The sequence below is a fragment of the Palaemon carinicauda genome, chromosome 15 (assembly GCF_036898095.1).
Source record: "Palaemon carinicauda isolate YSFRI2023 chromosome 15, ASM3689809v2, whole genome shotgun sequence".
NCBI lineage: Eukaryota > Metazoa > Arthropoda > Malacostraca > Decapoda > Palaemonidae > Palaemon > Palaemon carinicauda.
Genome location: NC_090739.1, coordinates 17,958,278 through 17,985,976, shown reverse-complemented (window position 1 = coordinate 17,985,976; position 27,699 = coordinate 17,958,278). Strand labels below are relative to the sequence as shown.

The 27,699-nt window shown below is 43.1% G+C and overlaps 2 protein-coding genes across 2 annotated transcripts in view; one reads left to right on the top strand and one right to left on the bottom strand.

Moving 5' to 3' along the window:
- Nucleotides 1–26,398, top strand: part of LOC137653900 (protein argonaute-3-like) — a 189,921-nt gene extending 163,523 nt beyond the window's left edge. Inside the window, exon 15 of the mRNA XM_068387527.1 lies at nucleotides 24,675–26,398. Within this exon, the coding sequence (XP_068243628.1) occupies nucleotides 24,675–24,795 (121 nt within the window). The 3' untranslated portion in view covers nucleotides 24,796–26,398. The remainder of the gene's footprint in view (nucleotides 1–24,674) is intronic.
- LOC137654497 (mediator of DNA damage checkpoint protein 1-like) overlaps nucleotides 1–27,699 on the bottom strand; it is a 179,474-nt gene that overhangs the window by 2,148 nt on the left and 149,627 nt on the right. The gene's annotated exons all lie outside the window — the stretch shown is intronic.

Genomic DNA, 27,699 nt, shown 5'->3' with positions numbered 1-27,699 from the left:
TCCTTCATCATCATCCCCTGGAACTACGAGGTGCCGACCTACACCCGACTGCTGCCTTCTACTAAGACTATCCTCCCCTCACACCTACACCTCCCCACCCCCTAATCTCCATTCCTCTTAGCACCCCAAGCTTGGACCAGCCAGGGTGAGGGAAAAGGAGAAGGGTGGGTTCACTGGGCGACACAGGTTCCTCGCCCAGAAATAGATTTTTCCTTCGTCAAAATCCCTTTTCTGGGCTCGACCTGTGTCGCTCCGTGAAATCATAACAGGGAAATGGTCCCAAGCTTGGGAAAACCCAAAAAATAGGAACTGAAAATAAAAACAGAACATGTAAAAAAGAGAGTTTAATAACAAAACGTAAAATATCAAAACACAAAGTACACTTGACAGGGAACTTCCCAAAATAAACAGCCAGATATACTGGGGAAACTCTTAAGAATCAAAAATTTAATAACAAACAAAGACAAAATACATAATACACATCATAATCAGAGGGGAGGGTGTAAACCAAATGAATAACAAAGGGATGGTAGGGAGAGTAGGCAAGACAGGTTACGGCCCTCTCCATAAAAGGAGACAAGGTAAAAAGGAAAAAGGGGGGTAAAAAGATAGGACCTAATTATAATGGTTCTTCTATATCCGGAGGAACTCTATTCCCAGCTGCCACTGTTGCAAATTTAAGGGCCTCCAAAGATTTTAAATAGTGGCATTTAAAAATTGTAGATGATTTCCAACTGGTGCATCGTTTCAAGTCGTCAAAGTTCATGTGATGGAAATAATTAACCGAGGTCGCCACTGCCCGGACATCATGGGCATGGGGGACTGAATGAGGATTGGCTTGTTTAATAAAATAAAGAATCTGCTGCCTAATCCCCTTCAGGGAAAGAGTTCCTCCATGTTCTCGAACAAACAAAGGGCCTGAAGACGTATTAGAAGTTCTATTCAAGTAAGCTTTCAGAGTGTAAACAGGGCACAGGGAGAGATCCTGAGATAGTGGAACAATCTTCCACGGAGTCCATCTAGACTGGGGATCCTCATTCTTCACTAAGAAACGCCTATCAGGTGAGAGCAAGACCTCGCCAGACGAAAGAAAGTCAATGTGACCCGGTTCTCTAGATAAGGTTAAGATATTCTGGCTCCGGAAGCTAAGCTTATCAAAAATAACGTTTTCCTAAGAATCGTTATGTAGGAGCATGAGTCATTATCAGTGTCAGAAGCCAATTTAAGGACATCATTGAGAAACCCAAGAAACCGCGTGTGGACGGGTTGCCGGTTTTAGCCTAGCACAAGCCTTGGGATTAGATGAGAAATATGAATCCGTAAGATCAATATTGAACCCGAATTGAAATATTTTCTTCAAGGCGGACTTAATTGTGGTAATAGTACTGGCAGCTAGCCCCCCTGCTAACAAAGTTCTGAAAAAGGTAACAGCCAGACTGGCAGTCATTGTCCGGACATCCGAGTCGGTAACAGCCAGACTGGCAGTCATTGTCCAGACATCCGAGTCCCTCAGAAACCTCGCTAACTTCTTTACAGCCGACTCATATTGCCAAAGGGTGGAATCCCTCTTATCCGATTCCAGGGCATATGTGTTAAGGGGATCGATATCAGCATCCTTCTGAGCCACAAATTTCATGAAGTCCATAAAGTTAGGGCACTCAGAATTCTTGAGGAAGCTGACACATTGCGAGTTTGTACAGTCTGCGTCAACATTGGGTTGGGAATCCGGCGGGGATGGAGACCTAGTTCTGCCAAGAGGGGAAACCAATTGCTTTTCGGGCAGTTGGGAGCCACGAGAGCAATCTGTCATTGGAAGGACCAGTGCCTGTCCAGAACTTTCATCAGCGCATTGAATACCTATAGCCAAAAAAAACGGATTTTGAGCGAAGCGAAAAATCTATTTTTAGGTGAGATAGCCATGTCGTCCTGATGGAAGGTTCCTTTAAGTAGCTTCCTAGGGTATATTTGACTACAGTGATATTCCCAGAGAATTTAACTTAAGGTCCCCAGAATTCTAACTCCTGGCGCGAATATCCTTAAAGTTTCCTTTAAGGATATCGCATAATATCAGGGGACGTATTCTTGACACGACACATAGCAATCTGCACCCTGCATAGCGTTTACACTTCGAGGGGGAAAAGTGGCAAAATAAAAGAGGGGCCATTAATAAGGTTCCCTTCCTCCGTTACTGTTTGAGTACTCAGATGGCGCCACCATCGCCTCCATCTTTATTCCTTGTAGCGTTGAGCCGGTACTACAGTTACAGTATTATTGGGAGGGATCCTGCCAAGGCCTTTCATAGAAAGGAGGGCGGGTCCATCAGGACGACATGGCTATCTCACCCAAAAATAGATTTTTCGCTTCGCTCAAAATCCGTTTTTTGGGCTCAGGCCATGTTGTCCTGATGGAAGTTTACCAGAACATTAATGTATCCCCGGATTTTCCAATCGTGCCTTAACCTCAAGACAATACTTCCTTGGTCACTTAGACCTTAGAGACCTATGACGTTACCGTTATACGTCAATTGCTTCTAATCATGAACTATGTTAGTGCTTCCTGCCCCCTACATTGAAGAGTCATCCTAGACTCGGGAAAAAGTCTCGAAGTTTGCATATTTCTTGTGACCAACCTAACAGCCAAAGGGGCATACAGGTCTCGCTGTATGCCTTTAGCCAAAGTTTGTATTTTAAAACGAACAAAGGTAAGGTATATCAGCTCAGCTGTATACTAAACAGATAAGTTTATATCCGTGTCGAAACAAGGTAAGCATGGGCAGAAAAGGTTTGTATACATTTAGGAACAAAGTTACTACCATTGTTCAATGTTATTATGCAGAATAATAAGGAATAAAAAAGTAATGCTCATACATAACTTTATTTATATATGTTTGGGGCGAAATAAGACACAAAAAACAATTAGATATTTATTGGCAATCAATAAATAATAATTCAGCATACATTTCATAATAACATGAAGCGAATAAAATTTTATAAACATAGAAAATACAGGCCAGATCAGAAATACTTGTTTTATCTGAAAACAAAAGTTCATGCCACTCAATTGAAAATTCAATAATTTTATAATACTTTTCAGAGAAAGTCTGTCTTTTTACACTTGTGTAAAAACACACGGCACTAGTGTTAAGTCTATGTTTCTTCACCTTTAGACACTGGAACAGTCCATAATGTCACCTTGATGACATTTCACTTACCATGTTGCACTGTAATGTGCCAACATGTACACCCTATAGAATTATAGTCCCAATTAATTCACTGTTCCTCGCAGCACTAAGCGACAGGTTTTAGTACACTACCTGCCACCACCACGTATCTCTTTAATTCTTACACTTGCTTCGTGTAGTGCTTGGAAAACACTCTGGATGACATCCATCCAGTATACGAGCGAAGACACTAAATCCATGAGCTGGAAAAAATTTAACAACGAAGCAATTTTCCTAGGATCATGACCTGCTGGTGTACTGTCAGGATCCGCTCTGCAAATGAAGTAGGTGATCTTCGCCCTTAGTTGTTTCAGGGATAAGTTTGAGCCCGATGTTTCTCCTTTAAAGAGCTGACCTCCTCTGAAGTCTGAAGTTCTACGAAGATAGACCTTTAGACACTCCACTGGACACAGCGAGACATCTTCCTTCAGAGGGCAGATTCTCCAGGTGGGTAGCTCGTTCTTGGCGAGAAACGTTGGGTCAGGACAGAGATTCAGTTCTCCCACTTCAGTAAACTGGATATGGCCCTCTTCCCGAAAAAGGGCCACTATCTCACTAACTCTAGCCCCTGAGGCTAGAGCAAACAAGAATATAACTTTTTGAGTCAAATCTTTCAGAGAGCAATTCTCGTTGTCCAATATCGAGGCAAAGTGTAGTACCTTATCCAAGGACCATGAGATGGGCTTTGGAGGTGCTGCAGGCCTAAGCCTAGCACAGGCCTTAGGGATCTTGTTAAAGATTTCATTAGAAAAGTCTACTTGGAAAGCGTAAAGCAAGGGTCTAGTCAAGGCAGATTTACACGTAGTTATCGTGTTGGCTGCCTAACCTAGTTCATGAAGATGAATAAAGAAAGATAAACAGAAATCTGTTGAGATTTCTTTTGGTTTTCTTGCCTTGACAAAGGCAACCCACTTCTTCCAAGATGACTCGTATTGCGTTCTGGTAGATTTAGACTTATATTCCTCTAAGAAGTCTATACTTTCTTTCGAGATCCCAAACCTTTTCCTTACTGCTAAGGAGAGAAAATCTTGAGATGAAAGTCTTGGGTTTTTTGTAATGAAGCGAAGACAGTCGACTTCGGTACTTGTTGATACAGAACTGGGTCCGGCAGAGGAATCAGCCTCTGCTGCAATTCCAATACTAGAGGGAACCAGTTGCTCCTGGGCCACTTGGGAGCCACTAAGGCTGCTGTTCCTTGAAAAGATCTCAGCTTGTTGAGGACCTTCATCAGCAGGTTGGTTGGAGGGAACAGATAAATCCTGGTTCATCTGTTCCAGTCGAGGGACATGGCGTCTACTGCTTCCGCTAGAGGGTCCTCGTATAGGGCCACATACCGAGGAAGTTTCCTGTTGTCGCTCGTCGCGAAGAGATCGATCTGCAGTTCCGGGACTTGATGTAAGATGAAGGAGAATGATCTTGTGTCTAGGGACCATTCTAACTCTATCGGCGTTAGCCTGGATAGAGCGTCCGCCGTCACATTGCGGAAACCTTGAAGGTGAACTGCTGATAAGTGCCATCTCTTCTTTTCCGCTAAACGGAAGATGGCCAACATTACCTGGTTGAGTTGAAGTGATCTCGAGCCTTGACGATTCAGGCATCTCATTATCACCTCGCTGTCCAGAATCAGTTTTATGTAGACTGAAGGGCGAGGGGACAATTTCTTCAGTGTGAGGAAGACTGCCATGGCCTCCAAAACGTTGATGTGGAAGGTCTTGAATAGAGAGGACCAAGTTCCCTGAACTTTCCGTTGATGAGAGTGACCTCCCCATCCTTCCAATGATGCGTTCGTGTGGATGATGACTGAGGGTGGAGGCGGTTGCAGAGGCACTGACCTCTTCAAGTTCTTGGCCTCCGACCATGGCCTGAGAAGTGATCGTAGTCGGATTGGCATTGGTCTTCTTAGATCTCTTCGAGCGTTTGATACGTATCTTCTCCAGACTCCTGATGCATCTTTTAGCGGCGGTATTAGCACTGGGTCTGTCACTGATGAAAACTGAAGGGAGCACAGCACTCTCCTGTTGGCGTCTTGATATCCTGTTGGATTTTAGTAGTCTCTTGACAGATCCCGCTATCTCTCTCCACTTCTTTAATGGAATGGAGACGCGATGTGACTATAAGTTCCAATGTATACCTAGCCATTGAAACTTCTGAGCTGGAGATAGTTGAGACTTTTTGGTGTTGATCTTGAATCCCAGATATTCCAGGAACTGAATCACTTTCTTGGATGCTTGCATGCATTTAGTCTCGGATGCTGCCCACACCAGCCAATCGTCCAGGTAGGTCATCACCTGGACACCCTCTAGGCGCAGTTGTTGAACGACTGCATCTGCAAGCTTCATGAAGATCCTTGAGGCTATGTTTAGTCCGAAGGGCATGGCTCTGAAAGCGTATTTTCTTTTTTGTAGCCTGAATCCTAGGTAGGAGGAGAGTTGGCGATTGATCGGAATGTGCCAATAGGCATCTGCCATGTCTATGGAGACTGTGTATGCCCTTTTGGGCAATAGCATCCTTATGTGTTGAAGGGTCAGCATCTTGAACTTGTCGTTTTCTATGAACTTGTTGAGTGGCGACAAATCCAGAATGACTCTGAGTTTGTCTGAGTCCTTCTTGGGAACACAAAACAGCCTTCCTTGGAATTTGATGGACTTTGCCCTCCTTATCACCCGTTTGCTCAAGAATTCTCGGGTATATTCTTCCAGAACGGGGGTGGAGTGTTGGAAAAATTGAGGAAATGATGGTGGAGCTGTCTTCCAGCTCCAACCTAGTCTGTTCTTGATTAGGCTGTGGTCCCAGGGATCGAAGGTCCAACGATCCTGGAATAGTCGGAGTCTTCCTCCTACCGGAAGCATCTCATTGCTTCTGGTGTCCGGAGGGCTTGCCTCCTTGACCGCGTCCTCCCCTACCCCCTCTTCCTCTCGATGGACGTCTAGAGGAACCTCTACTTGACCCTCTACCTTTAAGGCAAAAGGTAGTGGTCTGCCTCTCATAGCCGGGAGTGAAGGCCGTTGACTGAGTCCCCACCTGCTGGGGTACCATCTGGTAGGTGGGTTGGGGCTGTGCCACCATCTGGGGCACCGCAGTCATGGAAAGTTGCTGTTGTTGTCTTTCAGGGCGAGAGAGCAACTTTGGCCTCTTTGTCTTCCGTTTGGGTTGGGGACTCTCATCAGGGGAAGACTTCCTTTTAGCCGACATACCCCACTTCTGGAGAAGATTCCTGTTCTCCGTGGCGGTCTTGTCGACTATCTCCTTGACCACTTCATTCGGGAAGAGGTCCTTCCCCCAGATATTGGAAGATATCAACTTCCTGGGTTCGTGTCTTACCGCAGCTGAGGCAAACAAGAACTCCCTGCAAGCCCTTCTAGCCCTAAAAAAGCCATAAAAGTCTTTAATCAGGGTTTCCAAATGTTTTGGCCTCGACCATGAACATATCTGCGGACCTATGTTCACTGGCCATTGCCTCCAAGGTAATCTGGAGGGACAGAGAGGCAGCAAGCCTTTCCTTCGTATCCTGCTCCCTACGCAAGAGAAAATCAGACAACTTGGGGAGGTTTTCGCTAAACTGACGTCCAGCGATATCGGCCACCAACTTCCTGACTGAGAAGGTAAGCTGAATATCCTTCCAGTCCTTGTGATCTGTAGGGAGGGCTAGGGAAAGGGGCCTACACTCCTCCAGTGTAGGGCAAGGTTTCCCAGCTTCCACTGACTTGAACCCTTTTTCCGCAAAGGGAAAGGCCATTGTCGCTGGAGAAGAAAGGAAGGGTGTTTCTTACTCAGGGCTGGCACCTTAGAATTAGTGAAGCCTCTGTCCTTCAGACTGCTGGCCAACAAAGCTTGAGCCTTTGTATGGTCAAGCACCATGACCTCCTTAGGCTCTGTCTCCTCTTTGGATACAGGTTCCACCTTTAGATGAACGAAGCAGTCGGGATAGGACTCAAAGCTGGGCCAGAACTCGATGTCTTCGATAAGGACAGCTCCCAGCTTTTCTGAGATTTAGATCTTCCCATTCATGATTGGTATGTACTGGGTTTACCTCAGAGCATGAGGGAAGATCCTTGACATTGAGTCTCTTATGAGACCCGCGGGACGCTGCAGCTAATGAATCTCCTTCCTTAGCGCAGCTTCCTTTTCTTCCCTCCTGTTTTGGAAGGTCTCCATCATGGCCATGATGGCAGACAGGGTCTTATCTGATTTATCAGGTTGAGGAGCGGAGGACGTAGAGGGCACTGGTTCTGGGGCTGGAACCGACGAAACAGGCACCGTTTCGACTTCATCCTCTTTCGTTTCCGGAGCCAACGTTGACTCCTCTTCCTGACCTTCAGCAAGAAGGTCCTTTTCGGTGTCTTCTGACACCTCTGACATCCTCTCGTCGTCTAGATGGATGTCCTTCATCGCAGCTGAGACATCGGTATCTACAGAAATCTGAACAAAAGGGATCTCAGGGTGAGGCTGTGGAATAACAGCATCCGCAGATTCTTTGGGGAATAGATAGGCCCTCATACGCTCGTTCGGGAGGCAAGGCCCCGTGGCATTTTTCTGAAAGCCACGAACCCATCTGCGCAGCTTACTCCGAGCTGCATCCCTTGACTCCATTGTCTTGGGGTCTTCAAAGGCCTCACCAACCAAGGCTTTGCACACGGTACATACCTGGGGGTCCCAATATTTGAGAGGTCCCTTAGTGATGGAACAATGGGAGTGCGTCCTACACTCCAGGTGGCCGTAGAAGTCCTTGCTACAGACGTTGCAGAAGACGCTGCCACACTTCACATGGTCCTCCTGTAAAGAGAGGAAAATAAAATGAGTATGAGGTAGTTCATCTCACTAGATAAACTAATAAATATTATTAATAATATTTTCCATTTTATTTTATTACATATAGCTTAGGATAGATAAGCTAGAAATGAATTAGGAAAGACACATACGTGTGTTTCCTGCCCAGCCAATTGCTGTGACCTCCCTCAATATTAAAACCTAGGGTTATCCTTCTCAGGAGGCCCATTGGAAGAGATCTAGCCTATAAGGATAGATGCGTGTAACTTAACCCTTTTACCCCCAGGCTATTTGGAAATTTCCAACCCTTAACCCCTAGGGGGTTATTTTTTTCCCAGCACATTTTGCTGTATATTTTTTTTAAATTGCTCTAACAGCCTTAATTTTTGTCATAGAGAGGTCAGGTTGGTCTCATTCTCTTGGAAAAGCCTGTATTTTCTCAAAAAAATATAAAAAATATGAAAAAAAAAAATTTTATAGCATATTTTTGCAAGGACGTACCAGTACGTCCATGGGGGTAAAGGGATGGCTTTTGTGAAACGTACCAGTACGTCCTTTGGGGGTAATAGGGTTAACACCAACTTCCAAAAGGATTAATAATGAGGGTCATTAGTAACTGATCATCTATCAGTATATGGAAAGAGAATTTCTTTCCTTATCTTATATGGTGTCAACAATAGACTGCGCCTGGACACAAAGAGTATGTTGGAAATTTAACTACTGTATACTTTTATACCATAGTTTTCTGTTTGCAGTATGATCTATACTGCAAATATACTGGCTACTGTATAGACAAATACTGTAGTTGCAGCCGGCAAGGCTAGCACCTAGGGCACAGTTCAACTGGCACAACATCGACTGAAATGGTGGCCGGTGGCTTGCTGGCACACTAGCCCTGTCAGCATTCTATGTGACAGGGTGGTGGCCGGTAGTCAGAACTCGGCCGGCTCTTGCCGGCTAAGTCGGTTGTGTCAGCGGATCATTGGCTGTCGGCACATAAATCTAGCCAGCATCTTGCCAGCTAGGGTAGTGGCTGGCAGCCGCCAGTTAGGTTAGTACCTGAAGCACTAGCCGATAGAAAGAGAGAAAGCAAGGAGTGAAGGATGTTGTAAGAGCACTGTCTCACTTCCTTCCTCCAGAATGAGGGTTCAAATGGAAGGGGAGAATATAAGATATTCAGGCTTCCACCCATCCACCTTCATTGCCGGACACAGGTTGTGAATGGCAGACCAAGAGAGGACTGAAGAACACTCTGGCAAAGGGATCTTCTGCCAGCAGCTGGTCCCGCTGACACAGCTATCCCGGAGCTTGTGTCCAAAAGGGAAAGCTGAGCGACTAGGCCATACAAGCAGAAGCCCGAGCCGGCCCCTGAGATTGCAGGACGACGGCGAAAGGGTTGTGATAGCTAGGCCATCACTAAAGGACAGAGGGGGGAGGGAAAAGGGTCCTGCATAGGGTGTGAGAGGAGCCGGCAGGTTGCCAGTCCTACCACACCCTAAGGAATCTCTGTTTCAGTATCGGCGCCATCCTAGGCGGTGGAAATCTATTCTCCAGCCTAGGGTCTGCCAATACAGTAAAGGGGCCGGCAGCCATGTAGCCACCACCCTTAAACATGAGAGAAACAGAGTTCCAGTGCCGGCGCCATCCTAGGCAGCAAAGAATATCTATTCTTCAGCCTAGGGTCTGCAAGCACAGGACTAGTCTACTAAGACCACAGGGAGAAGGGGGTAAATCATATGACCCCTTCAAGTGCAATCTAGGGTGGCTTAGCCTCCTATGCCAACAACGTAAACCGGCAGGGGAATCTCATTCACAATACCGATCAGCTGCCGGCACACGACTATGTACTCTGAGGTTCTGACCCAAACCCAAAGCTTACCATCTGCAGCTAAAGGAAGGGGCAGAAAAACCCTAGCCTAGTGTTGCCTGAATGACAACTCGATGCAGACCAACTAAGGTTGTATGTATGAAAGTATACTAAAGCCACTAGGCTATTAGCCTAGTGACAGTGAGATCGACTACCTAAATCATCGAAGCTCTCTCGTATACTATCTCGGAAGAGGAAATATTTATATGCAATCAATATCTTACATGTATAAATTGCCAAATATCTTCATTTGAATTTAATAACACCAGGAAAGCTTATTATATCATGCATGAAACTACACTAGAACGCCTAGGCTAGGAAGCCTAGCGTAAACAAGATTGGCTACCTAAATCGCCGAAGCTAATGTGAATACAATCGGCATAATATAATTAATTCCTAGCAATGAAGACTAAATAGCTAATTTAGTTTCTGCTAATATACCGGGAAAGTTGTTCTGGCTAACTAAATAACTCATGCGTTATGAACGACAGTGCCGAAGACGCCTCCGGTTCAGGCAATAGCTCTACCCAAATTTAACTTAATTTTGACTTTAATTTTTTACTTTACGGCAAGAGCTAAATTTATACAACGTAAAGATCAAATACTCAACTTTCCAGAGGCAGAAGAAGCTGGAGATTGCATGATAAATCCGAAATACTGAGAGAGCTACCAGGAAAATCACCGAGCGAGTTCGCTACAGAAAAAGTAATAAAGATGGCGGCGATGGTGGCGCCATCTGAGTACTCAAACAGTAACATAGGAAGGGAACCTTATTAACGGCTCCTCTTTTATTTTGCCACTTTTCCCCCTCGAACCGTAAATGCTATGCGGGGTGCAGATTGCTATGTGGCGTGTCAAGAATACGTCCCCTGATATTATGCGATATCCTTGAAGGAAACTTTAAGGATATTTGCGCCAGGAGTTAGAATTCTGGAGACCTTAAGTTAAATTCTCTGGGAATATCACTGTAGTCAAATATACCCTAGGAAGCTACTTAAAGGAATATCACTACTGAAAGGACCCTTCCATCAGGACGACATGGCCCGAGCCCAAAAAAAGTTTTATTATTTCAATGAATTTTACCTATGGATAACCTAGATTTCTTTTTTAAATGTCTTTCATCATTAATTTCAAGTTCTTATTCTCCCTCCCTCCACTTGCCTCCCCTCTGGGATATTAAGGCATGGGTGCATTTAATATACTGGTATGCCTTGACTTAAGTCGTTTCAAATTAAGTCGATTGTCAAAAATAATACATGGAAAAATAAAAATTCAGTTTTCAATATTAAACTTACCCGATAATAATGTAGCTGTCAACTCCGTTGCCCGACAGAATTCTATGGAGGGATACGCCAGCTATCACAATACTAGAAGGGGGTGTACTCACCAGCGCCACCTGTGGCCAGGTACTACAGTACTTCTTGTTGACACCTCCTCAATTTTTCCTCTGTCGTGCTTCCGGCAAGACGTTCTGGGATACGCTTATGATCTTGGAGTATTTTCACGGCTTTTGGTGAAGTATTTCTCTCAGATTTCGGCTGTCGCTTTACTGGAAAACTTCTATATTAGCTTAGATAGCTATTATTTAGTCCTGATTAACGGTTAACGATCTTTTTGCTTGATTTGGAATCCCCACTTGGCTAACTCTTTTGATTCAAGATGTCTGACATTTCACAAGCCCCACCCCATAGACGATGTAGGTCTTGTAATAGGCGTATTCCGAAGGCCTCGGTAGATCCTCACACCGCTTGTTCTGACTGTAGGGAAAGGCCCTGTCAGTTAGAAGATCGATGTGAGGAATGCGCCGGACTTTCGGAACTTGATTTTGTCCGATTTCTTAAGTATTCAACCAAGTTAGAGAGAGAGAGAGTTAGGAGGAGTTCTTCTCGCTCTTCACTTTTCTCCTCACCTCATGATCCCCTACCTTTTCCTCCCCCTGTAGTGGCTACCCCCGAACCTACTATTTGCCCTCAACCTGATATGTCTGTTGTTTTGCGTGCCATTCAGGCTTTAGGTGACAAAGTAGAGTCAGTGGTTAGTGATCATAAGTCTCTTATGGCCGAAGTCAAGGAACTTAAGGTCAAGAGTGCAGTGGGTGGTATTAGTGCCAGTGCTGTGACGAGTGCTAGTGTCAGTGCAGTGCCAAGTGCTAGTGTCAGTGTCAGTGTGGTGCGTGAGGGTACTTCTGTGCGTGCCAGTCGTCCTCCCAGTCCGGGACCTCTTGCAAGCTCCCAAGCCCAGGGGAGAAGCAATGTCGAAGGGCAAAAGGGTTCGGCAGGCCTTGATCGGCGCACAGAAGTATCCTCGGTGGTTGCGGGCGTGTCTTCCAGAGACCGTCACTCCCACCTGCAGACGATTGAGCCCGTCTTTTACTCGTCTGCTGAAGAATTGTCAGGGAAGAAACGTTGGACTCAGGTCTCAAGACCACTCAAGCGCAGAGTCCAGGCCTCAAGAGCTCAACCTGGCTGCAGTCATTGGATCAGCTCTGACTCGCCGCAGTCATCAGTTGAATGCACTCCTCCTAAGAGGAGTAAGGTGCTGCCGCAACAGATCTCTGCTGTTAAGGCTTTACCTCAGCAGACCTTAGTGTCTGCCGACCCCAAGTTGACTCTACTGCAGTCCATGCAGTCACAACTTGCGGTCTTGATGCGTGAGTGTCAGGCTGAGAAGGTTACACCTCCTCCTGCGATCGCTCCGCCTAACCGCAGTACTGCCTGCCAGGCGTACGATGTTGAGGCTCCTCAGGATACCTTACCACGTTCTGAGTTGACTGTTTCCAGTGGTGTGCAGCTCCCTCCGCCTTCCTTAAGGCAACCTCAGCAATGGGAACAGGAAGCTTATACCTTACTTCCTCCGCTTCCACTTGCAGTTCCACCAGTGAGGCAACACTCTCTTGAGGTACAACAACCTCTCCCATCCATGAGTCAGACTCCTCAGCTCTCGCTGCAGCGACCTCAACCCTCCTTAAGGCAAGCACCTCAACACCTTAGCCTTGCGCCTCAGGAACCTCAACTCGCGAGACAATTACTGCGTTCTGCGCAGCCACTACCTCATCGCTCACAGCTCACACCTCAGGAACCTCAACTCGTTCCTCAGGAACCTGCTACTGCGCATCCACCAACCACACAGCAAGCGCAACTCTTGAGTTCAGACACTCATGCCAGGAGTCAGCCCCCTCCACCCATGCGCCTACCTTCTGCTACTTCTTTGGATCAGCCTTTGCAGCCTGAGCCTCAGGTGTTCCCTCAACAGAGACTTGAGGAGGAAACCACAAGTATTTTTGTTCCAGCTCGTGCTGATTCTGCTGTTCAGCATACCTTACCTATCTCTTCGCTACACTCTGGTGATGAAGTTTCTGATGATGAGGCTGCACACCTGGATCCCTCATCAGACGTGGAGGAATCCAAGTCTTCTCCGCCTCCTATTGACTTTCGTAAGGTCTTGGCTCTTTTCAGAGAGGTATACCCAGACCACTTTGTCTCTGCTATCCCCCGCTCTCCGCCATCTGAGTTTTCGCTGGGCATGCAGCCAGCTAAGTCTACGTATACTAAGCTCGTCTTAGCAAGGTCCTCTAAGAGAGCGTTAAGGATTTTAGGGGAGTGGTTGCAGTCTAAGCAACAACTTGGAAAGACTTCCTTCATGTTTCCTCCGACTAAGCTCACTTCTAAAGCGGGCGTTTGGTATGCCACAGGAGAGGAACCAGGCTTGGGAGTACCTGCCTCTGCCCAGGCTGACTTCTCAAGTTTGGTAGACTCTCCTCGTAGAACAGCAATGAGGCGCTCTAAGGTTTGCTGGACCTTCTCAGACCTTGATCACTTCCTGAAGGGTGTTTTTAGAGCATTTGAGATGTTCAATTTCCTAGACTGGTGCCTGGGGGCCCTTAGCAAGAAGACCTCCCCTGCGGACAAGGACTCTGCCATGCTCTTGATGTCCTGCATGGATAAGGTCATTAGGGTTGGATCTGGCGAGCTTGCATCGATGTTTGTGTCAGGGGTTCTTAAGAAAAGGGAGCAGCTTTGTACCTTCCTTTCCTCCAGCATCACACCTTGTCAAAGGTCTCAACTCCTTTTCGCTCCGCTCTCGAAATTCCTTTTTCCCGAAGAGCTTGTTAAGGACTTGTCTGCGGCCCTGATACAAAAGGACACCCATGATCTTGTGGCCTCATCGGCTCGTAAGACAGGTTGCTACCTCAGTCCCCAGGACTTATCGCACCCCAGTGGCTGATACTCCTGCTACGAGGTTTATTCCGCCCTTTCGTGGTAGAGCCCCCAGCCGAGGAAGCTCCCGTCCAGACTCTTCCAGGAGCAAGTCTAGGAAAGGTTCCAAGGCTTCTAAAGGAAAAAACTGACTCTCCGCATCTCCAGACAGCAGTAGGAGCCAGACTCAAGATCTTCTGGCAAGCCTGGGAAAAGAGAGGTGCAGACGCCCAGTCTGTCAGTTGGCTGAGGGAGGGTTACAGGATACCATTCTGCCGCAAACCCCCTCTGACCACATCTCCCATCAACCTCTCTCCCAACTACAAAGAAAAGGACAAGAGGCTAGCGTTGCACCAGGAGGTGTCGCTCCTTTTACAGAAGAAGGCAGTGGTTATAGTCCGGGACCATCAATCCCCGGGCTTCTACAACCGTCTCTTTCTGGTGGCCAAGAAGACAGGAGGTTGGAGACCGGTGCTGGACGTCAGCGCGCTCAATGCTTATGTCACCAAGCAGACGTTCACGATGGAGACGACGAAGTCGGTCCTAGCAGCGGTCAGGCAGGAGGACTGGATGGTCTCGTTGGACCTGAAAGATGCTTACTTTCACGTTCCTATTCATCCAGACTCCCAACCTTTCCTGAGATTCGTTTTTGGAAAGGTTGTCTACCAATTCCAAGCCCTGTGTTTTGGCCTAAGCACAGCTCCTATGGTGTTTACGCATCTGATGAGGAATATAGCAAAATTCCTCCACTTATCGGACATCAGAGCCTCCCTTTACTTAGACGACTGGCTGTTGAGAGCCTCCACGAGTCGTCGCTGTCTGGAGTGTCTCAACTGGACTTTGAACTTAATCAAAGAACTGGGTCTGTTAGTCAACCTAGAAAAGTCTCAGCTCATTCCCTCCCAATCCATTGTGTACCTGGGAATGGAGATTCGGAGTCAGGATTTTCGGGCTTTTCCATCGGCCCCAAGGATAAGCCAAGCCCTAGATTGCATCATGAGCATGCTGAAGAGGAGCAGTTGCTCGGTGAGACAGTGGATGAGTCTCACAGGGACCCTTTCATCGCTGGCCCTGTTCGTCGAGCTAGGGAGACTCCACCTCCGCCCTCTTCAATTCCATCTTGCAGCTCATTGGGACAAGGGTTTCACTCTCGAAGCAGTCTCTATCCCAGTCACCAAAGAGATGAAGACCACTCTCTTGTGGTGGAAGACCAATCTCCTTCTCAGGGAGGGTCTATCGTTGGCTATTCAGACCCCCAATCTTTATCTCTTCTCGGATGCATCGGACTCGGGCTGGGGCGCGACCTTGAACGGACAGGAGTGCTCGGGAACGTGGAACGAGGAACAGGGAACGCTCCACATCAACTGCAAGGAGCTACTAGCAGTTCATTTAGCCCTGTTGAACTTCAAGTCCCTCCTGCTAGGCAAGGTGGTGGAGGTGAACTCCGACAACACCACAGCCTTGGCTTACATCTCCAAGCAAGGAGGGACCCATTCGAGGAGCCTATACGAGATCGCAAGGGACCTCCTCATTTGGTCAAGAAGTCAAAACCTCACTTTAGTCACGAGGTTCATTCAGGGCAACATGAACGTCTCAGCAGATCGCCTAAGCAGAAGGGATCAGGTCATTCCCACGGAATGGACCCTCCACAAGAGCGTGTGCAACAGACTTTGGACCTTGTGGGGTCAGCCTACCATAGATCTGTTTGCCACCTCCATGACCAAGAGACTTCCGTTGTACTGTTCCCCAGTTCCAGACCCAGCAGCAGTTCATGTGGATGCTTTTCTGCTGAACTGGTCCCATCTCGACCTTTACGCATTTCCACCGTTCAAGATAATAAACAAAGTCCTTCAGAAGTTCATCTCGCACGAAGGGACACGGCTGACGCTGGTTGCTCCCCTTTGGCCTGCAAGAGAATGGTTCACAGAGGTACTTCAATGGCTGGTCGACGTCCCCAGGACTCTCCCTCTAAGAGTGGACCTTCTACGTCAACCTCACGTAGACAGGTTGCACCCAAACCTCCACGCTCTTCGGCTGACTGCCTTCAGACTGTCGAAAGATTCGCTAGAGCTAGAGGCTTTTCGAAGGAGGCAGCCAGTGCGATTGCCAGAGCAAGGAGGGTTTCCACTCGTAGAGTCTACCAATCTAAGTGGGAAGTCTTCCGGAGCTGGTGTAGAGCCAATGCAGTATCCTCTACCAATACCTCTGTGACCCAAATAGCTGACTTCCTTTTACATCTTAGGAATGAGAGATCCCTTTCAGCCCCTACGATTAAAGGGTACAGGAGTATGTTGGCTTCAGTTCTCCGCCACAGAGGTTTGGACCTTTCTTCCAACAAGGACCTTCAAGACATCCTTAAGTCTTTTGAGACTTCTAAAGAGCGTCGTCTACCCACTCCAGGCTGGAACCTAGACGTAGTCTTAAGGTTCCTTATGTCACCTAGGTTCGAACCTCTCCAGTCAGCTTCCTTCAAGGACCTTACCCTCAAGACTCTTTTTCTCGTCTGCCTTGCAACAGCTAAAAGAGTCAGTGAGGTTCATGCAAGAACATTGGTTTCACGACCGAATCTGCAACATGTTCTTTACAGCTCGGATTCTTAGCTAAGAATGAACTTCCTTCGCGTCCTTGGCCTAGATCGTTTGATATACCTAGCCTCTCCAACATGGTAGGTAACGAGCTAGAAAGAGTTCTTTGCCCTGTCAGAGCTCTCAAATATTATCTTAATAGGTCAAAACCTATTCGAGACAGTCAGAAGCCTTATGGTGTGCCATCAAGAAACCTTCGAGGCCCATGTCCAAGAACGGGGTTTCGTATTATATAAGGCTTCTGATTAGAGAAGCCCATTCTCACTTAAAGGAGGAAGACCTTGCTTTGCTGAAGGTAAGGACCCACGAAGTAAGAGCCGTAGCTACTTCGATGGCCTTTAATAAAAACCGTTCTCTGCAGAGCATAATGGATGCAACCTATTGGAGGAGCAAGTCAGTGTTTGCATCATTTTATCTTAAAGATGTCCAGTCTCTTTACGAGAACTGCTACACCCTGGGACCATTCGTAGCAGCGAGTGCAGTAGTAGGTGAGGGCTCAGCCACTACATTCCCTTAATCCCATAACCTTTTTTAACCTTTCTCTTGAATACTTTATTGTTGTTTTTATGGTTGTTACGGTAGGCTAAGAAGCCTTCCGCATCCTTTTGATTTGGCGGGTGGTCAATTCATTCTTGAGAAGCGCCTGGGTTAGAGGTTGTGTAGAGGTCCTTTAGTAGGGGTTGCAGCCCTAGATACTTTAGCACCTTTGAGTTGATTCAGCCTCCAAGAGGAACGCTGCGCTCAGTAAGGAAGACGAACTTAAAAAAGAGGCAGAGTAACGGTTCAAGTCGACTTCCTTACCAGGTACTTATTATTTCATTGTTATTTGAGATAACTGTTATATGAAATATGGGATACTTAGCTATCCTTTAATCTTGTACACTGGTTTTCACCCACCCCCCTGGGTGTGAATCAGCTACATGATTATCGGGTAAGTTTAATATTGAAAAATGTTATTTTTATTAGTAAAATAAATTTTTTAATATACTTACCCGATAATCATGATTTAATTGACCCTCCCTTCCTCCCCATAGAGAACCAGTGGACCGAGGAAAAATTGAGGAGGTGTCAACAAGAAGTACTGTAGTACCTGGCCACAGGTGGCGCTGGTGAGTACACCCCCTTCTAGTATTGTGATAGCTGGCGTATCCCTCCATAGAATTCTGTCGGGCAACGGAGTTGACAGCTACATGATTATCGGGTAAGTATATTCAAAAATTTATTTTACTAATAAAAATAACATTTTTGAGTCATTTTGTTTGACTTTCCATCTGTCTGCCACAAGTATCGAAATCATAACATCACTGGAATAGCGCCAAAAGCACACAAAACATGTTACTTTACTATAAATAAGAATTAAAGTACTGTATATAAAATCATTTTAAAATACTTATATTCAACTTAAACGTTCATATAATTAACACAAATCCTAGTGAACGAACTATGAAAAGAGCTGTGACTGGTTTTATATTAATTAGCGGTCTTTAAGAGCTTAAGTGATGTTTTCTATGATAGATCAACTATCTACAATTTGAAGCATAACAGCGTACATTATTGTAGAAATAAGAATGAAAGTATATAAAATCATATAAAAATACATTTTTGTATACTATTTTCTTAATTTCAAGGGCAACTCAACAATTACTTTTTTTTTTTTATTTATGATTGTGATCAGCTGATCTCAAGACTATCGTGAATAACAAAGAAGAATTTCTTTAAGCTCATTCAATGTAAATTACTTATGCAATTTACATCCGCCCCAATTTGTTATAGAATATCATAGTTTTCATACAATACGTTCATAACTTATTATTAATTATCATGTGATTACACACACACACTCTCTCACTCTCACTCTCTCTCTCTCTCTCTCTCTCAGAAGTATACACAATTTAACAGAAATCTTTGTTTCCTCAGAAAGCATCTGGCAAATAATACACATATTATAAACTTTTACTTTGCTTAAATCTATGTTCAGTCGTAGATTGGGATTAAAACTTCATTCAATTTCGTTAGCTGATCTGTAACTTTAGCCGACAGCATAATGTATATGTACTGAAAGATGTCTACAATAATACTGGGTTTCGATGTTATCTGAACTTCGTTTCTTAGTTTTTGTATTTTTCTATTATCAATTCAAGGTGTATTTCAATAACAGTAATTACCGATTTTTTATTTTGGTTTTGTCAGCTGTTTTCAAGGTCACGGCGGTATTACGATTATGCTTACATATAGTTAAAAGAGTATTGTTGATATGATTTAGCTAACTATCACGTAATCCTTGATAAAAAGAGGAGCACGGTTCAACAAACTTTCGATCTGTTTATTAAAATGCGCATTGAACATTAACAGATGAATCTGCTGTTGACGCTGCTGAATGACAATCCACAGCCATCTACGTAGGCTACGCAATGTAAAAAAAAAAAAAAAAAAAAAAAAGATATTGAATGTAAATATTATTAAAGTAACAACTAAGTTTATTTTACACTACTATCGCAAAATAATTTTAACTTAATTTATTCAACCGTACAAAATCTGTCTATTTTATACTATCTTAGAGGAAACCACATTCACAAATAAAGAGCTGCGATGTACTGTGTAAACATGATAAAATTGTAAACATCTACATTTACACTTATGGATGTACATTTATTCGTAAAATTAGATTACTTTTTCGGTGCTAAATTAAAAACAAAACAAATTTATTTGTTTGTAAGCTTGAATACATTCCTATCAATCGTATATTATTTGAATTGCATTTATGAATAAAATACAGAACTGGGAAAGGGTTATTTGTGGGTTAGCCTAGCGACAAGTGAATTCAGAGACAAGTAAATTCGACTTATGTCGTTTTTCAACTCAAGTCGCCTCTCCTGGAACCAATTACCGACGTAATGTGAGGTATACCTGTATATCGCTTTTCTTATGTTTTAACATTCATATCATTTCCCTGCAATCAGATCTGAGGTTTGTTTGAGTTCTGTTTATTATAAGATTTGCTGATGTGCGAAATGTTAAGTAAATAGGTTACTGTTGAAGAACGATCCACATTCTGTTAGTGCTAAGTTACCAGAGTCTTTTTTTAGTACCTTCTCTCATTGAAGAGATTGGTAATTAGGATAATTATATTGTTATAATTTGTAGAGCAGAGGAGTTTTGTATACAGTCAGCCCCCTTCTTCGCAGTAGTTAGGTTACAGATACAGCTGGGAAAAGGGGATTTTCACGAATAAATTCTACACAAGGGTGGGCTAACTGCTAACTTAAAAAAATTCACTGCACCTTGCCACGAGCGGGTACCCGAGCTGATGATTAACACAGTAAATACTGCCCTAATAGTTTTAATTTGATTTCTACAACAGTTTATAATTATATGTGCAGTGTACAGTACATGTACACTACGTACTGGACACAGCAAGGTTACAGTACAGTATTGTGCTAAGGTAAAGTTTTACCAAGTCGTCATCATCCCCCTTACTGTTCTGTACAGTATAACAAAAGTTGTTCCTATCTAGTAATACTGTACTGTAACCTAATTCTCACAATACTGTAGTGTATATTACTGTAATATTACTACAGTACAGCTTAACTGTACTTACAGTAAGTGTTTGGTGTTTTCGTTCAGACGACTCGTAGCCTACACGTTTTCTTGAAGCATGTGTCGTCTCTTACGCAGTACGTTATATCGATACTTAGTTCAACAGTAATAAAGCGTATTTTATATACTAAAAACTTAGATATCTTGATAATAATTTTTCTTTTAAATAAACAAACAGTGCGTTCGATTACTTTTTAACAGCTGATATCTCTCTCTTTCTCTCTATCTCGATCAATCGAATAAAAGCTTAAAATACAGTATTCAATTTCGTTTTGGGAGCATTATTGCATTCTAGAAAGTTTTGATTATTTAAATATTTAATTGTGCTCATTATAACACAATTTTGTACTTTCATTTTAAATTTTGGGTGTATTTTATCAATCTAAGTATCAGATCAGCTGTTGCACGTACGAGTCAATAACAAAGAGTATTATTTATACTATTTCATAACTTATTCAAAATATCTACGTTATATAGTTGATATAGATTACATATGTACCGATGTGTTATAAGCTATCATAATTTTCATATAATACATTCTAACTCATTACAGTATTAGTTCTCTCTTATTCGATAGCAGGATGCCAGAAAACTTCAAATCATTCATATTCTGTGTGTGTGTGTAATAAATGAAATCTTTGTTTCCTTGCAAGGTTTCTATTAAATACTCACTGACTGAGCCATAATAAATAATTTCGTAAGCTTTATAATCAAGCACCACAGAGCTAAAAACTATAAAATATTGTGCATCGGCAACATGAATAAAACTCCGGTTAAGGTTTTGCGATTCAACTCACAGCACAAGTAAATAAAATATGATAAAAGCATTTTAAATAAAACATCCTTCCGTAGCATGCATAATAATGAGAGAGTTATTTGATCTGAAAAATGAGGTTGATGACGGACTACACAGGGTTGATCTGCTGATTTGAATGTAAGTAATGCATTAGATTATAATTCGCTATGTTTTTAATCATAAATACGATAATAAAAAGGGAATATTACATGTATTATTATTGGATAGATTTAAGTGAAGCACCAGTTTAATCAAAATCTGGTTTATTTCAAATATAGTTGTAGCTTGTTTACCACAGTAAATGGATATACACTGTACAGAGAGAGATAGGACCGGCTGTGTGTAGAAATAGGTACTGGCGTGCTGCGCTCCCAGTGTAAAGGATCGCGGGCTATTGGAAATCATAGCCCAGCTTGAATTTTATTGTGACTTTTATGAGAATTATTATTTAATAGGCATTGCATTGTTCTTGGCCGGGGAAAAAAAAAAAAAAAAGCCAGGAAAAACCCTGTGATAAAAGAGGGCTGACTGTACTTCACTTCATTATTTTTTCAATGTCTGTTTGCACCATATTCTGTTCCTATATGTGGACAAACCTTTTGTCCTTTAAGTACAGAATGTGTTTTCACTACAATCTGGAACAGCTGTTGAAATCATTAACAAGGTAGTCAACAACAGGTGATGAGCGAGAGTGAGCATAAGAGCCCCATCCCCCTACCTGCTGAAAGATCACACTTACGTTTTCAGGTGCAACGAGTACGGATGTGCTGTTACGCCTTTAATTAAACTTTTCCTCTTTTTTTTAGTTTTAGGGAGTGAATGCTGGCTGTTGAATGCTATGGTTATGAACTGAGATTCATACATGGGGGAAATCATGGTCTTTTACATCCTGGTTTTGTTAAACTGACAGTAGATCTGCTCTCTCTGTGATTGTTGCAGGTTCATGATTGTTTGTTATCATCCCCTTGTGCCGAGTTAGATCGTTGCCTCCTGTACAATGACAGACATGTATTTATAGGGAGTGGAAGAGAACTTATTTAACCTTTCACTTATCGAGGGACATAAGTACATCTGTTACCACCACTCCTGCGCTTGTTTCTAGCTCAGTCTCCGGGGAGTATGTGTCAAGAGCATGGAGCTCTCAGAGCTACTTCGGGAAGTTTTTCATGTTCCACCAGTGTTCACTGTACCCCATAGATGTTGGCTGCTCTTCTCTGTTTGTGCATAGCACTCACGACAAGTTTGACTTAAGGAAGGCTTGGACCTCTTCAGGTCTTTCAGGTTGACCTTGTGACCTGTTAGAGAGCAGGAAGCTAAGGCTATCTGTCACCCATGATCCCCAGTGTCAGTGTTTCTCTTAGTAACAGCAGTGGTGAAGGGCATGGTCAGTGTGTCCCCATGTTAATGGCTTCTGTGATGTCCATAGTGGTTCTCCCCTTAGGTGTAGGATAGCCATGTGGCCAAAAGAACATGTTGCCGGGTATTCCTCGTACATCTTCTTTAACCCTGTTACCTCTGTGTTTGCCCTAACCCTGTTATCTGTATTTGCCTTCTTCCCCTTTGCTGTCTATGGCTGTGCCGCAGGGCTTTGTGATTTTGCCTGTATAGCCAGTGACAGTGTTTCCCAGTGGTGCGGTTCCTGTTGGAGCAACCTCTGTTATTTCTCCCCTAAGGGGGAACGTCGTTGTTGTTGGTTGCTAAGAAATCGACACCTCTCCTTGCAGAACCTGAGGTGAGGGTTGTTAAAAGAGAGAAACAAGTCTGTTCTTTTTTACTCTAATTTTGATACTTTATCTATGGAGATGGAGAAAAAAGAAAAGGTTTTAACAAAACCTCTCTTTCAGAGGAAGGAGGGTTGTTTGACAGCACCCGTCCACATAGCAGACAGAGCCACGGCTGTGTGTTTGGCATCGGGGGGCTAATATCCCATATCACATCCCTGCGCTACGTGCCCCTCGGGTCTCTGGCTACCCTGGTGGCCAGATGGATGAGGCATGTACAGTCCCATGCCATTACCCCTAGAGTTGTGGTTTGAGATCCCCCCGATATTCGGTTAGCCAGGTGGGACTGGAATGTAAGACTCAGCTCCTCACACCTTCTGTTCTCCAATTGATGAGGGAACTTCGGCATTCTTCGGATCGGAGAACAATCTTGCTCCCTCCACTCTCAAGGCAGAAAGGAAAGGTTCTTTGGGGTTCGGGTCCCTGGCTACCTCTGAAAGCCAGGTGGGACAGGTTAGCAAGGGCCCAACGGTACTGATACATGGGGCGACCGCTTGTCACTTCTGGAGTTGTAGTTCGGGTCCCTGGAGGATACCCCTGTAGCTTGGTGAAACGTGTAGGGCCCTGGTGGTTGTGGCTTGGGATCTCTGGCTTTCCTGGTAGCCAGGTGGGACAGGAGTGTACAGCCCCGTACACTTTTTATTCTTCGATGGATGTAGATTCTTCGGCAATGTCCATCTCCCATTTTTACCTGAACATTTGACTCCTGCTCCTCCCTCAACCCACAATAGTTTGGTAGAGCGAGTTGAGAGGTTGGCACTACTTGAAGCTATGACTGTGCTTTTGTGTGTAGTAGAAGACCAAGAGTTAAGAGTCAGAGGGTCATCCCCCATCTCATCCAACAGAGGCAAGAGTACAAGCACTCCTTCCATCTGCTTTGTTCAGTGCCAGGGATTCTTTCCCCGCTATTGTTGGTCTTCTAGGGCCTTCTTCAGTCTCCGATTACGTTGCCGGTTTGGTCCTTGATACAGAATAATTGCGTTCTTCATCATATTCCTATTGGGATGAGGAATTCGCTAGAGCAACCTGCCATATCCTCTGTCCCGGCTGCATGGGAGGGCACTCGGGATTCCTCTGCCACTTTGACACTCCTTCTTGGGGCGGTGTCGATGGAGAAGAGTAATCTCGAGTCAGAGTATTCCTTGGCATTGATTTGTTGGTGCAACTGTCAGAGAGAGAGGCGACCTTGTCTCTGCCTTCAGGGAGGGCCTTAGTCATTGAGTGGCACTAAGATGGCCCACTAAGGCCTGGGTCTTTTCTGGAACTGGCCAGGTCAGATGTGGCTATTTGGCCATGTATCAAGCTGACAATAAATCTGTGGATCTGAGAACTCTTGCCCCCCCTCATCTCTCAAAGCATGAAGGTGGTTTGCAAGGTTGCTCTGTCAGCACCTCTTCAGGTTGACCCGTCAGTCTCCCTGGGGAACTCAAGGTAAAGAGGCACAGCCTCCTCGGTCTCTTGAGTTGGAGGTCATAGTTTGTCAACCCACTTGTGTTGAAAATTTGTAGCATAACTAATGTAGAAATAAAGATAGAGAGAAACTAAAAATTGCCTTAGAAACCTGAATAAAATTTCTATGAAGCTACATGAGCTTGCAATGTCGGATCCTCAGAGGGTTAACCTGTACTGTGCAAGAATTGAGGCTCCTTCTTGCCTGGAATCCATCAATCCATGGCTCTCTTGCATGCTTCAACTATTCAGCTTTCTCCAATTTTTCTTTTTATCCAGAATTGTAGTATGTAGGATTTGTGAAGATCCACAACATAGGCTAATGTAAATGATAGGTATTTCCTGACAGAATATTTTAATTATTTTTTAGAAGTGTTAATTTTTATGAGTTAGAATTAAATATATTTACTTTCCAGGGGTAAAACTCATCTACATGATCTTTGCAAAGTTGGAAATAAGCCATCACAAAAGGATCTTTTGGAGGCAGTAAGAATGGATATGAAAAATGAGGTAAATAGAAGAATGTACTTCTTGTGATACTGTATACTATATTTTTTGTGCCTAATAGTGTACAATATGTAAAGCACTTCTGTGTAAACTGCCTATGCAGTATGTGATAATAGTGTATAACATTATTGACATTTGCTCTGAAAGTATTCTTTTACCTAATCTTAAGTGGGATTTTAACCTTTATCTATTAAAAGGGGATTTTTTAATGAGCTTAATTTTGATTTTTTAATGAGCTTAATTTTGATTTTTTAATTAGCTTAATATTTGATTATTGATAATTCTATATACTGTATATATTTAAAAGACATATGAAAGGGTGCTTTTACCAAAAATTAGGTGTAAAACAAATAATTTTTATAGAATTTACAATGTTTTATGGTATGGTACAAGTTTAAACAGATTATTTCTTTATTACCTAAAAAGTAAAAATTACCTTACCAAAATTTGTCAGTATGATCTAAAGAAACAGCTGGTTGAGAGTTTATTTTGATAGAGATTATGAGATTCCTTAAGACTGTGTCGGGCTAAAAGAGCCAGGCAGTCTAAAACCTCCACCACATCACAATTTTTCAACTATCTTGTGAAGTGTAAAACTGCATTTGTAAATGTTTCCTTTAATTTTCTGTACTTTGTAATAGTCCTCTTGTTAGGCCTTGTTTTTTACTTATCTTAATTTTATGTATAAAACCTTTGGTCTATCACATTCTTTATTTCTAATCTGAATATTAATCTCTGGCACCATTGTTCAGTTAGTTCTTTGTACATTTTGCATAAGATTTTTCATAATACTTATACAGATCTTTCTAGATTGTACCATCCATTATTTAGTACTATGTAGGTAATTCTTCTTAATTATATGGCATAATAATAAACAGTATTCTTTAAGTTTTCTCTTACCATATTGTGGAGTGATGTTACTAATCTGGTAGTTGAATTGGTAGAACTTCAGAAGTTCACAGTTGTGTCAGATGCTCTTCTGTTTAACAGATTGATATCAGTCTCATTTCATAACTTATGACTTTTTTTGGTACTGATCTTAATAATATATTTAATAATTCTATTTTATTGCTTTCCATTTATAATTTGTTACTTTTCGGTTTTCTTTCTATACTGGGCCGCAGTCTCTCTTAAAGATCTGGGGTTAGTAGCCTTCTGCTTTTCCAATTACGGTTGTCTTGGCTAATAATAATAACAATAAGAGTTTGCATTGAAACCCAATCAAGAGGAGAGAAGGGAAGAAAAATAGGGAATCACGAGTTTTACAGTAGGCGCCAAAACTGATGCAACAAATTGCAAAATTCATTTTTACGTAGTACGATAGAAACTTTGTGGGGTTGCCAGTTAGTATATTTTATTCCAATTATTGTCATCCTCGTTATCTGATAATAAGTATCGGTGATTAAGTGTAAAACCACAGAAGGCACTTCCCTAGTGAATGGTCAGTGTTAGTTTCTAGAATTGTTTATTGAAATAAAGAAAATAATTTCTCCGTAGAATAATTCCATGGCTCTCAATGTGTGATATAGTGTGTTCACCATTCAGTGGCAGGAGGAATTGCCAAGTGCATGACCATTGGCCTAATGTGATTTTAAATTACTTTTATAGCGTTATATCGAAAACAATTATATCTTTTTTTTTTTATAAAGATTTAATCATATGTACAAAAAATGCGTTAGTTTAAGATATTTTTATGTCTTTATTTAAGGAAGATGCCTTAACCCCAAAGGTAGGAAGATCTTTTCTACTTGTTTTTAGTCACTGTTGTGTCAGGGAATTGGAAAACTTGAACTACTTTAGTTCGACAACACAATAATTAAAATATTCATATACTGTGATGTAAATTAATGCAAATAAAATTATATTCTTTATGCCTTTTATTTCTATACCTTAACTATCCCTAAAAAATATTCTTGGTTCAGTTTCTGTTTGGGGGTATAGATGCATTATTGTCTACTCTTAACTTTCAAATGTCACAGACATTGGGTTTAATGCAAGAATACCTTTTAAATGCAGCTCTCTTTACGTGGAGTATAATCAAAATCTGTCAGTTACCCTGAATGCTTCAACAAAGACAAGTGCCCTATGTAAATCTCTGTTTACACCAACACGGATTATACACTCGTCCTTTAATAGGAGTAAAATTTCAGATAAGCTGGAAGTCTGCTGTTAAAATTTATAACAAGATGTCCATACTGGCAGGTAAGGGAAGGCCCAACCCCACTTCCAGCTTACCATGTAGCTATTTTGTTTTAAGCCGCCGGAAAGTACGTACGTACGTACTAAATGCGCCACCAACTGGCGTTTTTAATTTTATTTCTTTATTATTCTAAATACAGTCAAACCTCTAGCTACGAAAGAATTGGCTTTCAAAATTTTCACTTCACGAAAGGGTATGTGAAGAATTTTACGACTTGGATCACGAAAAATGTTTTGGACAACGAAAGGTGGTACGGAGCGGGAGCCAGACTGTATCCGAGTCGGATTTTAAAATTTGTGCGCCGCCAGCCCATAAACTCGCTACCATCCACCTGCGTTCCCATTGGTTACCACCATGAGATCCTGCACTCCCATTGGTCAGCATCTACTGTACTGTATCCCATCTACTGGATTTGCTTTATATCCTTCTACTATACCTTCATTTCAGCTTCCTTTCTTTTATCTAGTTGTCTAATCTCATTTACTTGATAATGAAACCGCAGGACTTTCTTACAGTTATACTTGGGCGGTGAATGGCCTCATAGGCCACAGCACTTGGTTATACTATATAAAACAAATTCCATAAATCCAAAATGAGATTGACGTTGCAATTCTAAGCTGAAAAAACACTATGCATGGGGCTCACGTGAGGAAGATGACGACAACCAGGCCAATCCTGTGATGACTAATACATAGAACTGTGCTATGTCACTGCAAAAATGGTATTTTTATTTT